The 15,835-nt window shown below is 43.2% G+C and overlaps 1 protein-coding gene across 1 annotated transcript; it reads right to left on the bottom strand.

The window, feature by feature from the left end:
- Positions 1–6,665: 6,665 nt before the first annotated feature.
- SRP9 (signal recognition particle 9) lies at positions 6,666–14,531 on the bottom strand. Its single transcript, XM_075496530.1, has 3 exons — positions 14,379–14,531; positions 11,693–11,761; positions 6,666–9,627 (listed from the first exon to the last, which is right to left on the bottom strand). Exons 1-3 carry the CDS (start codon positions 14,448–14,450, stop codon positions 9,508–9,510), a joined length of 261 nt encoding a protein of 86 aa, XP_075352645.1. The 5' UTR covers positions 14,451–14,531; the 3' UTR covers positions 6,666–9,507.
- Between the last annotated feature and the right edge of the window lie 1,304 nt (positions 14,532–15,835).

The following is a 15,835-nucleotide window of genomic DNA, read 5'->3' as shown; positions in this document are numbered from 1 at the left end:
CTTTACCGCCTGAGGCCGGCCCCAGACAAGGGGCGTGAGCAGCTGCTGCCCCAGCCGCCGGCAGCGCGGGTCTCTCCCTGCCCGCAGCGCTCGGGCACGCTGCTGTTCGGCCCCGACCGATAACTGGGCAGCGGGGAGCGACGGGGCTCACCTGGGCTCCGAAGCACAGGTGGTCACAGACTGTTACAGGCGTCAGCCCAGCAAACACTAATTCAGTGTTGTAATGCCGAAATTAGGGCACAGCCAGGCAGCAACTAACTATCGAGTGGCACCACGTGTGAGCTTCCTCAGCCAACCTCACCAGCGCTCGCTGCACTGACTGAAGAGAAACACAAACTGCTCCACCTCTCCAGCTAGTCCTGTGCAGCACACCTACGTGCCTGACAGAAGGAACACACTGAGAATGCACGTAGTAGGGGTACTTTTCCCCTGAACCTGTGTTCTCCAAGGCCTGTCTTCCAAACTTCATCAGAGAGATCAGAGCAAGCCGCAGGTCAAGCTGTGGCAACTAATCCCATCCATAAGAACATAACAAGCAACTTCAGTTCTTTATCAGCTCTTTGATTTTTTCCCATTTGATCTCAGTTTTCATCTATCACTTCACTCCCAAGTTCCGATCTTACTGTTTTCACCACCTCCACACCATCTCAATTCTCTTGCTTGGATTGTTGAAGAGAAGTCTTAACAGACAGACTTGTGATCACAGATAAGGATTCCTTTCACACCTTTCAACCTCTTCTGCCCCATCATCCCAGTCTGCTCAAGCAGTCCTTTGCCCAAAGAGTATTAGGGGCAGTTCTTGTGCTCTTTTGCTATGAGCAGCAATAGCAGTTAAATTAAAAAAGTGATCTGTTTTAAAGCAACAGGTGCCTAAACTGTAAGTAAGGCTTGTCTTTTTTTGCTGTTTTCTTCTTCCACACCAAACACACTGGCTGAGAGTTCTGCCCCTTCTGGGGCATCTGTCCTCACCAACAGCTCCTACTACTTTTCTTGAGACACCAAAAGCATTAGTAGCAACCCATCTTTCTTCTGTAGGACCACAGCAATCTCACAACATACCAACAAGACTGTGTTGAATTTCTAGTAAAACGTAACAACTTTTATAGGATGATAGACAAAAATGCAACTGTATTATGTCCCACTGTCATAACACTTTACTACACCTACCAATAGATACTATATTTGACTACTTTAGTTAATGAGAAATTGCATTTCTTCTATCCCCTATTTGTTATAAAAATACCAGCCCTAACCTCTAGTTAGCCAGTAATTCCAGCCTCTATAACTTGTTAAAAAAGTAGTTTCATACTTTATCCAGGCTGTCCCATATTCTTAAAATAGGTGTCTTCAGCCATCCAGGAAGGCACCCTGTTACCTCCTCAGTGCCTTCCAGTTCTTCCTTTCATAAAGCTGACAGGGTAGTTCAAAGTTCCTACCATGGAGATATCACTCTTGCATATATGACTTCCTGCAGGTGTTAACAGTCTCAAATTGCCAATTCAGTAAATATTATTTTTTCTCTGTGCTTTAACAGTACTAAACATACAATGCTTCTGGTTCATCAGCGGGACTCTTAGGCCCTATGGCAGTAGCAGTAGTAAACAGCAATGAGCAAAGACATTACCTCAAACACGCAGAGAACGGAGGAAGATTACATCAGGTTTAGTTCTTCACACACATTCCTCCTAACTGGAACCGTTTTGGCTCTTTACTGTGAAAATTCTACAACTCCCACAGCCCGTCAAAGGAAAACACAGAGATGCAAATACCACTAAAGCAAACAAACAAGAGAAACTGAAAATACGAGCAACACAGTCCAGTATTTGTTAAAGTTCTTTTTGCTTTAGAGTCTTAAGCTGAGGTAGAGGAGCATTACACAGCAATATATCCACCTTTAAGGCAGCTGGTGTTTGTTACAGCAACCAGAAATTAGGGGGAGGATATGGCCTTGGTGGAAACTTATGGGACTACTGGTGTGAGGGCAACTGCAGAGAGTTCTGACAAAGATTCATATAAGCACAGAAAAACTGACAACAACAGATGTGGCTGGAGAACAGTTTTATCTTACAATATAAGAAATCATTTAAAAAAAAAGACAGATATTGATGACAAATTATTATAGGCAATTGCTGATATCTAATTGTTATGAGTAGTAGACTGCTAGGCAGTCATCAGCCAAATAAAATAATGTCAAGTAGTATGCAATTTGCGTTACAGGAAATAAATTAATTGCAGCAGTCTAGGTAGATACTCCAACACAGAGTTTGAGCTGAAGGAACTTCTCATTTGCTAAAGCCTAAGTGGTCTTTCGATATCCAGAAAAAATATTTTCTTATACTATTATTGGATAAAGAAGTTGATCATGCAGTTTATTATTAAGGCTTTGGTGACACCTACACACGTACGCTTTGCAAGTGTGACAATGCAGAATCTCCCTCTACCAAAGCTCGGACTTAGGAATGAAATCCTCTACTACACCTACAAGCAGAAGAAAGTAAAGATGCAACTGTATAACAACCCTCTTCCCCCAAGCCAACCAAAAAGGCACCATGATCAACTATATAGAGGAAAATAAGAGGAACACATCTTAAAGATCTAAAAAGAAAGAATAAGTTTAAAACAAATGAAAAAGAAGAAAGGAATAAAGAGTCAGAAAAGAAGGAAGCTTCATACAGAAGTCAAAAGAATGAGGAAGAAAAATACTCTTCTCTGATTGTGAAATCAAAATAGTCCATTCTCACCACCAGTGAAATCATACCCAGCGGGTGTTTCAGTATTTGTAGGCGTTTCAAGGGTTGGCCACCTGGATGTATTCTGGAGGTGCCTTAAGAATTTATTGCTTTGGAGCTACTGCACACCGAACAGTTACTATTGCAGTCACACATGCCTTTCAACATGCTGACCCCATCTTAAACCCCTGCCCCAACACCAGCACTTTAAGAATGTTAAGAATTACAACACAGTTTTATAAATCTTCACCTTGTATCGTGTGTTCAGTTCTGGTTACTCCATTTGAGAGGCTACCAGGGTGTTACAGGCCTTTAGGAGGAATATCATCTACAGTCTTTGGTTCCACACTTTCTGTACCATCCATATGAACTAGAATGATCCAGAAACAAATTCAGACATATCTAGTTTTTAGGTAAATATTGTATGGCATGTACATTACAGAGCATTTAATGGGACAGACAGGAGGGTTTTACAAGCAAGTCAGGGAAATTACCAGGTGCAAGTTATTTAGGCTGTGGTTCCACAGCAGCCTAAGCCCATCTAATTGGTGGCTCTTTTGCTCCCATCGTTCTCCTCACCCCTCCTGGGAGCTCTCAGCCCCTCCATTTCACCAACTCTAGCACTCATTTGACCTTTTGTGAAGCCATCTCAGCACACTAACCAGGCAGAACACCAAACCAGCAGCTCTCCAGAACGTTAAGGAGTTTTCTGATACACTGGTAAATTCAAATGGTCCACCTGAGGCTCTGAGGCACGCTAGAAGCAGTGCAAGAGGCAAGAGGGATGAGCAGCCAGCTGTTATATTGACCAAGGCTGGTGTGGAATCCCAGTCGTTGCACATTTATTAGATGATCAAGAGGGAATATTGCTGCAGTGGTTAAGAAGCTATTTGCAAAAGCAGCTGTTTGCTCTGTTAAAAACACGCTCGGTTATTTGCATGTTTAAATGTAGTCACGTGTTACGTGCGACCAACACAGAGAAGGTTTGCTTCTGGGCACAAACGAACAATCCCCTGGTGAATCTTGTTTCTTTCTTTGGTTACTGCCCTCAGCCATACAGTAGCACTGCCACAGCAAAGATGTTTAAAAAAATAAAAAAACCACAACAACAACAACAAAAAAATCAAAAAACCCAAACCCAACCCACTGTCAATCACTCACTGAAAAGGTCAGCTTCCCTCCTGCTCCCAAATTTAAAAGGTATCTTTTTATGGCAATTTAAAGCAAGACATTGACTTTCACACGGCCATGTCTGAGGCATTAGTTCATCCTCCTGCCTGCTGACTCCTTAAAGGAGCAGATGCCTTTGGGAGGTAACATCTTTAAGCCACACACACAGTTTGCCAGAGCTCATTTGTCAGTGCCCTGAGGCAAGCCTTTCATCTTTTAGCCACATAATGATAGCAGAACTGTATTATAGATGGCTGTATTTTACATGCATGAGCAATCCAGTTAAAATACGTATTTTTGCTAGCCAATGCGAACAGCAAATTCCCATTTGCTCACTACCAGCCAGCAAAGCCATTCAGTAGGTGTACTGAAAACCCCCTCGCCAAGAAACCAGTATTTGAAATCTTGCTGGAAACACGTGCCTATACTCAGGAAGATTCTGCTCAGTAGAAGCTGAACACTGCAGATTAGTCCTTTGCTGAACAGATACCACTTCTTCTAGACAAAAAATGAACCCAACATGCAAACACAACTTCAAAGGAAGTAAAAAACCCAATCTCTCCCAGACCTCTCGGTACGACTGATGTTTTAAGTTCTAACAAAATGACTAAGAATCATCACAAGAAAGGCGATGGAAGAATGTGAGCACAAAATCAAAACTTGCTACAAAAACAAAGCAAAATACCCTCAGAGCTGGTCTTGATTTAAATAGCAAACACTTTCATAAATACCAACATTACAGTTTAAGAGCAACACCGTACTCCTAGTTTTATAACAACGTGCAGGAACTGCCTGTATGAGGAGTACTAATGGGTTGAGCATACTGGTTCTCGCTAGAAGACTGGGCAGTTTCACATAAGACCACTCAGAGATGGCACTAAGGACTTGAAGATGTTTTTAGAATGGCAGAAAGTAATTGCGTTCCCACAACAGGAGTCCGCGAACGCACACCTGTAACTAACTTTGGCACGATATAAGAAAATAAGCATGTACCTTCACCAGGAACAAAGACTATGTTCAACAATAGTGCCTGAACTTCCATAAAGGCAATTAACTCTGCTATCACACTGTGACCATGTTTTTATTGGCTCCGTTCCCACAGTCTTCAGTTTTACATGGTCCAGTTTAAGCCCACATTCTCCTGAGAGCATTTAGTCTGTTAGAACAGTTACAGGACCTACACAAACCTGCATAATAAGCAGGGGTAAGCGAACTACCACGGCTTGTATTCTGCTGAGTAACTAATCTGCTTCTAAAATACTGTGGCATCATTCTAATCTCAAAAATAACATTTCTACAGACTAAAAAGCCCACATCTGCCTTCAGTGCATAGTAATTCAAATGAGATCATTCAGCCCAGCATAAAGGTGGGGAGGTTTATCTGGACGTCAGTCTAAAGAGTCTACTTACTGTAAAAATAGTAAGAGATGAAAGGCGTGTTTTTATGTCATCCCCAGCAACAAAGACAATTCAACTCTTGCCTGTATTTAAATACCAGTCCTTGAACTCTCAAAGCCTTTGTAAAAGATAAAATCTTTATAAACAGCTGTGTAAGAGTCATGCAGCATCTACCTTTAAAGTGGTATCAGCTTTTCAGAATAGACATTCCCATGTCTTGAAAAGCTAATCACTGTTCACTTAAGCAAAGTCTAGATGTAGTACTTCATAGACTAGTTTCCTTTTTTAAAAAAAAGTTAGCAGATACCTTTCTTAAAGGATCTTCACAAGAAGACTCTTTAGATATGCTTGACCAAAAGAGCTTTGTTTCAGTCAGTCAGATTTAAAATTTACCTCAGCACAGAGGTAAAAGAATACCTGAATGTACAAAGAATAATACTGTTTTCAGCTAAGCTCCTACTCCCTAAGGTCACCCCCTAATGCTCACAGACTCTCGAAGGAAGTTGGACCTGTGCAGAATCTGCATTCTAGATGAGAGCAAGTTATACAGAAAAAACCCACCTATTTGCTATATATTTGTTTTTCCACTTGAGATCTCAAACTTAATTTAAAATGTGGTTACAGCATCATTTCTGTGTTACAATTTTATCTTCCCCTAAGCCAGGAACAGCAGTGAAAAAAGCACAGGTGCATTGGGGGACAACAGCGTGTTACCATCCTTAAGATGAATGAAGTGAGAGGATTTGTTCTGCCTATAGCAAGAGGGCTAACACACCTTCCAGACGAGGTAATCCTTTAAGATCAACCTATGGTAGTAAGCGATCATCTGAGTCTTACTGACCACATCTGGCAGAAAACGGGTTCTTCACATGTAACCCACTTTTATACTGCAGGAAGGAACTTACCGAGATGAAATATAATTATTTTGACAAGTTAAAACATTTTTAAAAGCACCTGCTTGGCTTCAGTTCCATTTTCCTTTTTGACAGACTCAGGCACCAAAGCATCCACTTTTCCAGAATAAATCTGTCACTCTTAAAAGCGTTAGGTCAGGACTTTGGTGGAAACAAAGGCCTCTTTCATGAGGATCTCTAAAACAAAGACCTGTGAGCAAAATTCTCACTTCTACAGATAATTTCAGGATCTTCCTGTAATCCAGAAGCACTTACAGAACAGACTACACACAGAGAAGCTCAGGGTTAAAACCCCTAAGGGAAAACAGAAGTGATGTAGTTGCAGGTAAGAGAGAGCTCAGACACAAAGTCAGCTTAAGTGCTGTGCACAAAGGAAGAATTGAAATCAAGACACTCAGAGAATCCAGGAAGTGAGAATACCAGAAAAACAGAATAAATTCCATGGGTAAACTAATCCAATTTCTTTGTACAATAACAAGACCCATAATCTTTATTAAACTGTTCTCACAAAACAGAACAATTACTGAAGATAACCAACATGCAGCAACAAAATTAGCTATAGCAAGGGAAAACGTCCTTTTTTTTTTTAATCATTCAACTTCTCCTGTAAAGAAGGTTACCTGTCTATAACTGCACAGTTGCCTACCTCCTCCTGAGGTCCCTGTTTGCAGCCTGTAATTGGCACAAACTTCTAGCTGGTGATCAAAAGCATTTGCTGACATGCTGGGCTGCCAAATTCAGTGCTTCACCTGCAATGCATTCAAACCACCCCTTTGGTGCAGCAGCCATATTAAGCTGATTTTTTTCATCACATACCAGTAGACACATTCAAGTAGTTGGCAATATGATGGACTAACTCATTGAAAGTTTATTAGGAAAGTCATCAGTGTACATATGCACACACGCACACTCTCAACAAGAGTATAAGCAAGAATATGCAGAGCTTTGAGTTCACAGCTTTTCTACCACCCCATGAACACAGTATTGAAGTTGCTGAAAATTCCAGGACAAAGTCAAGAAGCACTTGTCTTTTTCTAAGGAAGTTTCCAAAAGCTTTTGTTTTTTTTTTTTTTAAGCAGTAGCTTTATCGGTCATCTTGTGTATTACAAATGCACAGAACCACTGTAGTGTTTCTGTGAGTACATGGAAAACAAGCTTAACACCACATGCTCTTACAAAAGTAGCATTAATATTTCCTTATGGTTTTACAGAAATAATTTCTGAATTTAGAAAACTAGAAATCCATTTCCCTGCCTCTTTTCCTTGACAACTGCTACTCTAATATATAGTACTGTAATTGCCCCCCTCTAAAACCTAAAGTATATAGCTTAAGCCTTTCAGCCGCTTGGTACACCAAGTCTGTCTACAGTCTTCTTTGTCTCTCTACTTTTATCCTCCATGCACGAGCAAATACCACTTTCTGTACCTCAGCTCACAGAAGACATCTACATGCCAAACCAATTTGTAAGAGATGTCCAAAAATTACACTGAAGTAACTGCAGCCTTTTCACCTGCCAAGTTAACAGCTTAAATCTTCGCTTGCATGACTTCGTGTAGCAATCATTCATACTGCAGAACACTTTTAGACAAAAATTAACTACTTAATATACTATATTGCAAATAGTAAGATAATAATTTGGAGCATCCAAGAAAATTTTCAGCATTACGCTTCTTATTAAAGTTTAACTATGAACAAAGTTTAGCCTTCTCTCTGCATTTATTTGTATTTCAAAAGCCAATACAAAAAGAAAAACGTTACATATGTACTAGTCGCTCCTGTAGAACAGAATTTGAGCAGCCACTGGGAATTTAGCACTGCAGTATTTTCCAACAATATGCAACATTATACGTTCAGCTGAAAGGGTACTCTAATGCAATATTTAAGCCTGTTTTTTTTTCTGAGCCCTTGGCAAGAAGGGAACTCCACTGCTTCAGAGTAGCTCAATTATTTTCATGTAAGAGACAGCAGGTAGCTCTTTAAGTAATATTAAGTATTTGTTATATATAAATGCCACTACAGACAAGTCCTTGTATGCCTTTGCTTTACTTTTGTGGCTTGGTTTAACCCAAAACATTAGTCCTGGAAAAGCCTAGTTACACCAATAGCATAATTACACTAAAAAAATCCATCTGGTTTTATGTATGCAAGATCTAGTCAAAGCGAGTATCAATTTCAGCTACTGAGTTCTCAAGCAAAAAGCCTTCGCAAAAGACAATTAAGGCTTCCATCACGCTATCAGAGGTAACAATGAGAAACAAGTCTAAGCCACAGGAGCATTGGTCTATTTTTGACAGTGGTATTTAAGTATTTATTAAGCTGGTTTTCATCCATTTATTGAGTTGGCTGACATCCATCTGCCACATGTAACATTTGAAAATGCACAGTTAGCAAGCTGCTAAAACAAGGAATCTGGATAGTGTTTGGTTGCATTTTTCTATTAACGTAATAGGCAAGAGCTTCTAGAATTTGTCTTGCTGATATACTTCAACTTTGCCTGAAGCAAGGATGGGAAAGGTCCCCCCTGCTAGTATAAAATAGTTCAAGTACTGGAAAAAGCCACATACATTTTTTAATAGCAATATTTGCATAAGCAGAAAAGAAACTCCCAGTTTCTCATCATCTCTAGCAATACTCAAGCAAAGTTTTACTTTCAGTTTTAAAATACAGATGTTTAATTCTTTAGCCCATGTAACAGTTCTACAAACTGCATCACAGATAATGCTGCACAGCTTATGACCAAGATCAATACTAAAAGCTAAAATCTTGCTAGTGACAGTGCTAATACAGATTGGCAGTTTTAACATTTCAGTTCAGAAAACATCCATTCTTCTAAACCCCACTGATGTATATAATTTATGTAAATATTTATTAGATCCAGTCATCATGCTACAGTATTAGTCAGATTAATAAACCTTCTCACTATGAGAATACACCAGCATAAGGTATGAACACAATGAAATCTAGATGAAATTTAACTTTCCAGAAATATGCTTGTGGCCCATCAAATTCAGACTAAAGTACTGTAGATTTAAAATATTTACTTGTCTTCTTAGCATACCCAATGTGTAAGAATTACTTTCTTGTTCGATTCCCAAAAATAAATATAAGCTTTCAATTGAAAGCATTTATTTTCCTGGTTTTCCAAAGCAGAGTCTGGGGCGGGGGAAATGCTTCAGACTTGTCGTCAGTCCACTTCGGTACATAAAAGCATCTCCTGTCCCTGTATTCGTTCTAATCCAAGAGATATTTTCTTCCAGTGAAATATGACCGGAGCACTCATTTTATTTTCAGCAATTCAGTCTGTTTCCATGGCAGCACTGCGGGATTCCTTAGCCACCATAAGTCGCATTAGCTGACTGTGGAATTTCTCGATCTTCTTTACGTCTTGCGCCTGGTCTGTTCTATACAGCAAACACTGTAAGAGAAAGTTGCTTAATATCAGATTTCGCTGAACTGTTTTTATCCTGTTTACAGTTGCAACAAGTTTGTGCTTGGAAGAGAGAAAACAAGGTAAGTACTTAAATGTTCATTTGTGGCATGTTGTTACCATGAGGCAGCACCAACACATACCCACCCTGTTTTAAAATACACACATCTGTGTTTACATTTACATTTCTCCGAAAGGCTCATGCCTTCCATTTTGAAAATAGGGAAGCTCACAATTCATCCTAGTTTCTTCTCTCTCAAAAATGGTGCTAAAACATGGGTTTTAAAGCTGTCTTTAAAGACACCCTTGTTTGTGTTGTCTAAAAATAGAAGCAGATTTTAAACCTCAAATTACTTTCCTATTCTTTATATTCTGAAGGCAAGTTTATTTTGCCTTTCACAGTCCTTAATGTTACACTGCCACTGACATAAAATCAGTTCAGTATTTCCCACTGAAGAGGATCCCCTTCCCCAAGCAAAGTCTGTTTCTAAGACAGTCCTAAATAAGGAACATAACATCTGATTAAGATCAAAAGGAACTCCTTCATGTCACAAGCCTGTAAATGCAAAAGGAACAAGAGTAATATGCCAGTGAATTATCACAGAAAGACTGCTTAGGGTTTTTTTGCAGACTAAGTAATTCCTTACACCGGTACAGCATGAGTATGACTGCCCAGGCTGATTTAACAATGAAAAAACCCAGAATGCTCCACTCTTCAGTGCTGTCAACATGGCAACTTTTGCCAGCATTAAATTCCTATTTTAATTCAGAGACAAACAGTAGAAAAAAGTTTATTTTTTCCTTCAGCTGCACTAGTTCTACAGTTAGCAGCAAGGAAAACTTCCCTTCCCACCTTTAGAAAAAGAACAAACCAAACCCACAAAACCAACCCAATCCCCTGCTCCCCCCCCCGGTGTACCAGCTTCCCATGACTGGAAGCAGGTAAGAAGGCCTGACACTGAAAACAGTCCAAGTTCATGAATCACCTGACTCCAACCTTCCCCTGTGGATGATTTAAATTTAATTGCCTTTTGCTCCCCCTGTTATCAATGCCCCACACTCAACATCTCACCCACACTAAGCCCCATTACCCTATCAAGAAGGTGTCACTACTGGAGTGTCACATCTCTCCCAGCTATTGGAAATACCAATGCCAGGCTACTTTTCCTGGAAAGAAATCTGTTTTTTTCCAAATCTGAAGATAAGAGAAGGGCAGACTGTTTCTTACTCTGTACTGCAGAACAACAAGAACTTGGCTATAACATCACTAGCACCAAGAACCTGTCGCTGGCATGCATGTCAGCGTGGATACACCGATGCATGCCGACGCATTTCTACCTGCTGCCCACCATCTCGCATCCTAGCCCCACACATGCTTCTAAGCATCCTCCCAGACTATTCAGAACAAGGGCAACCCATACGCACAGCTGCTCCACCTCCTTGTGCAGCAACCCTTGGAAGGACACTGCAGAATTCCATGTTGTGCCTATGTACCACAGTTTTTACTGAATGCATAACTGACACCATAACAGTATTTCAGAAGATGGGATCTCTGAACTGCAAGCAAATCTTGTCGTTCAGTCTGACAGCACTCCGCCATCTCATAATCACAAATAAGGAGCTTAACCTATGCTTGGAAGCTGTCACCACTCTGAGCAAATTAAAAGGACCACACTCACATCAGTAAACACATCTGTGTGGAGATGCTCCTGAAATACTTAGCAGAAGCTGCCAGTGTAGTTCCATGAAGCATTTTCAGATAGACAGAGAGTCCAAGATTTTTGTAGTGCTTGTTTTCACAGAACCCCAAACTAATTATGTTGACACCCATAAAGAACACTGAAGCATCAGAAATCTTCAAGGACTGTGCAGAGTTGAACCACAGGTTAATGTCAGTCACAGACAGTTTTAGACACTTGGGCACAACAAGTTTTTAGAAAACCATCAGGCACTCTCAAGGCAATGGCTAAAAGTTCACGAACTGACTGACAGCAAAATGCAAGTCAGTGAGAGGTACAATAAGCCCTGGAAGGGGAATATATTCTGTACTTACAGCTACATCATCCGTTACTTTGATACAGAGGTTCCCATCACAATGTCGGTATTTGAGAACAACCCGCACCTGAAATGACAAACATTTTATGAATTAGCACCTACAAGTAACAATTCTCAAACATATCTGAAGGAAATCAGCTGAAATTCAGACTGCCTCTTATTAGAATTATGTACTGCTTCACATTTTCACCACCTCTGTGATGCTCCTCAGCTCTGCTGGCCACTAATCCTACAGCCAGGATGGTTTGGAAGTTGAACCATCACATTTCCCTGCCTAACATTAAGCTGCTATTGTAATAGCATCAGGAAGCTCAACATTGGGCATATTCAAACCCACTATAAATACAGCAATAACAGTCACAGGGACCTCAGTGACAGGTAAGATAAACTACGAGAGTCACGTCAATACAAGACACTCCCTCATCGTATATCACACTTCACAAATACTAAATGGAAACGTGTGTTTATAGACTTGAAACACTTAGAAAGTTCTACATGAAGACCTGAAAGCTATTAACTGAGTGCAGTAATCTCAACATTACTGCTTTTTCTTCTACGGTACCTGAACTATTATCTCAAAAAGTTGTATTTCCAGTCACTACAGTTAATTCAATAGCTGCACTGAAGCCTACGTACAGATTTGAAGTGTTCTGATGTTTTGCAGGTGGAAAGGGATGGTGCAAGAATAACACTTTTAGAGTAACTAAAATCAGAAGACTGAAGAGAGTTCTTGCAAATTAAATTGCTTTCAAGACTCAATAAGGCTAAATTTGAAGTCTGAAAGCAAGCATTCAACTTCTCACTAAAACAGTTACTACTGTAGTCACCTGCCCTGAGTTTTAACCTGTCCGCAGTCCTTCTGGACTCTCAAATCACCAAAGTTCTCAAAACCACGGTGATAAAAATCAACATCCTCAGCAACTGACTGAGCATTAAATGCTTCCTCCTGAATGCAGAACTGGCCACAGAGACTTCATATCTATTGTTTCTAGTCTCAGCTAGCATCAGGAACTAGAAACAAAACAAGGCGTCCTCTTCAGAACATTCTGAACTCACACTATAAACAGATCTTTGTTGTACAGAGTGAGCTGTGCTAATGGTCAACAACCTCCTTGACTACAAAATATATTTTGAAATTCCTGCTCCAAGATGGATCTCGTCAGATTTACCCTTCATGTTTAACAAACTGTCATCTTCCCACCACAAGAGCTGTGTAACAGTACATCTCCCGACTGAGCAGGCCCAAAAGCAAAAGAGGGGCTCCCACAAGCAGCAGCCATGGACTCGAAAGATAACTCACTCCCGCAAAAGGCAAGACCACTTACTACCTAGCCTCACCAACCCACAAAGAACATCTCCCACGATTCTTGTTATTCCTTCAGTTTCCTGACAAGCCCAATTACATACAAAAGCTTCTCAGGCTAATTCTCCAGCAAATTAAAAGGATGGTACTCGTGTTGTGACCCTGGGGCCTATGTAAACTCCTTCATAAGTAGAGAGGTTCATTGCCATGGATGGGAAGAGATTGCCTTTGGACGTCCCTGAAGAAAAAGGAAGAGCAACTCCTGGCTGCAGTGACATCCCTCCCAAATGCTTTCATTTAATATTACAGAGCGTAAGAAAGTAAACCAGAACAATTTATTTTATTACCAGTAGATAGGTGACAATTGCATATGAAGTAGTCAGCTATGCTAAAGACAGACATGAAACACTACTTCTGAAGGTTTCTCTGTGTCCTCTGTTTTTGGCGAAGAAAACTAGGCCTTTCTTACAGAAGTTCTCAGGCACAGGAGTTCCACATTACCTTTTGTGCTGCTACTTAGCTAAAACGCACTGCTAATTCTGAAGACTGAAGTTGCTTTTAACGTTTGCACAAACTATACTCCCAAAAAAGTTACCAGAAATAAAAAGCAGTCATAACCCAAGAAGTTAATTCCTAAAAAAATATTCCTTTGCAAGCTAACACCTTCCAGCCTGAAGTGACACTGCAGGCAACAAAGCAATATAAGAACTAATGAATGCTTTCTTTCAACATTTTAGGAACACAAATTCAAATGATATGGTCTTATATGTTGTAAAGTCATAAAATAAACCAACTCTCAACACGCTCTTCGTTGAACAGAACTCTTTTAATCCCGGTTTCTAACACACAGGTACACTGCAAATAAGCACAAGGTCTCTGAAGTTGGGTTCTCGAGGGTCACACATGTCGCTGACAACAGCGCCTGAACGCCGTCCCCCGCGTACGTTTTTGGGCTGTTAAACGAGAACTTCCTCCCGCTTCGTGGAAAAGGAAGGTCAGGTGCGACACCACCGAGCAACCCCCTTCCTCGCTGCTGCTTCTCGTCCCCCCCGTGCAGGCCATCTGCACTACACCTCGGGAAACCCCTCCAACCGGTCAGCGCCGGGCGCCCCCGCCGCGCACAGCCAGGGCCGCCTTCGGGAGCGCTGCTCCCGGCGGGTGCGGCCCAGCTGCAGCCCCTGCGAGACGCCGCAGCGGCTCCGCAGCCCGGCGAGGCTCAGGGCCCCATCTGCCCCCTCGGGCGGCTAGAGAACACGGAGCGAGAGCGCCGGCGCCCACCACCTCACCCCAGAGCCGCACCTCCCCGGGGCCTACCGCGGGCGGCGGAGGCCCGTCCGCCCCGCCCGCCCGCGAGGCCTCCCGGCCCGGGCCCCCACCCCACCTTCATAGGGTCGGCGAGGTAGAGCTTCTCGGCGGCGCGCGTGAACTCCTCCCAGGCCTGGTAGTGCGGCATGGCGGGGCCGGCCCGGCGCGGTGCTCCGCTCCCCCCGCCGGCGGCAAGATGGCGCCGAAGGCGGGCGCTGCGTCACGGCAAGCCGGCACCTCCCATTGGCCGGAGGGAAATCGCCGCCCAATCGCGAAGCGGATGACTCGGAGATTCTGGGCCGCGCCGGCGGCGCAGAGAGGGCAGCCCGGAGGGCGGCGCGGTTGCCACAGCGACCCCGCCAGGCGCGGCGGGATGCCGGCGGGCACCTCCCCGCCCACAGCGGAGGTGAAGGCTCCCATTGGTGGCTGCGCCGCCGCATCGGAGCGGCGCGGGCTGGCAGCCGGCCGGGCGGGCGTCGCGGGTTCGAGCCCCGCGGCCGGCGGAGGGGGCAGCCCGCCCGCCTGGGGCTGGGCGCTCCGCGGGGGCGGAACCTGCGGGGCTCTGCCAGGCCAGGTGCGGGCCGTCTCCTCGCCAGCCTCCCCTCCCGGTTTGAGGCCCACGGGGGGTTTGGGGGCGCGGGTGGGCCAGCGTGGGGGCGAGAGGCCCGGCCCGGCCTGGCCTGGCCAGGAGGGCCTGGCGGGAGGTGAGGGCAGGGCCGAAGGCGAGGCCCGCCAGGCGGGCGAGAGGGCCTCGAGTGTGCGGTTAGCTCGGCTTGCTTTTACTAATGAGTCTCGTCCAGGTTTTCCCAGGCTGGAAGTCCCTTTGTTAAGGTGGAGGGTGGCTCCACGTTGAACAAAAAGGGTATTTAGGAGCAGCTCGCGGGCTTCTCGGGGCTGCCGGGGCAGCCGCAGTCGTTGCGGAGGGGTGCTGAGGCTCAGCTTGGCACTGGGAGTAAAGCACTGGGGTTTCAGGAAGAGACCGAAAGTTATGAAATTATAAAGATCTTGGGGAACCCTGCGTTTCAAATATATCTCTGTGTGTGCGTGTAAAGCATTTACATAAAACCGACTGGAATTCATTCCAAAAGAGAAATGAGGGAGGGGAAAAAAAAATCCACGATTTCTCCTATTACATTTTAAAATCTCATTTCTTTTAGTGACCTGTGATTTTTGTTCCTTAATTGCACAAAGATTGCAGCCAGCCACAGTCCTAAGCTCTGACTATGTTACACAGCTTGTGTGACTGCTGCGATTACAATAAACATGTAAAAATCACGGGCGCCTCTTCTCTATTTCATGGGGACGCGCTGAAAACCCAGAAGCTCCTGATAATGAGTCACAACTTTAAGTTTGTTTTACTGAACTGAGTAAACCTCAACACTGTGGCCAAACAAACTGGAAAGTTTAGGGCAGATCTGCATGTAAGAGGACAAATTATGCAGGCCGTTCCAGTCTCCACTAGCAACATGGGGAAATACTAGCTGTAGTTTTTTTGACCACAAAAGGCACAATAGGCACAAGGGAGAATGAAGA

Source organism: Mycteria americana, chromosome 3 (genome assembly GCF_035582795.1).
Source record: "Mycteria americana isolate JAX WOST 10 ecotype Jacksonville Zoo and Gardens chromosome 3, USCA_MyAme_1.0, whole genome shotgun sequence".
Classification (NCBI taxonomy): domain Eukaryota; kingdom Metazoa; phylum Chordata; class Aves; order Ciconiiformes; family Ciconiidae; genus Mycteria; species Mycteria americana.
Note: the sequence above shows the minus strand (reverse complement) of the source record. Positions and strands in the feature narration are given on the sequence as shown.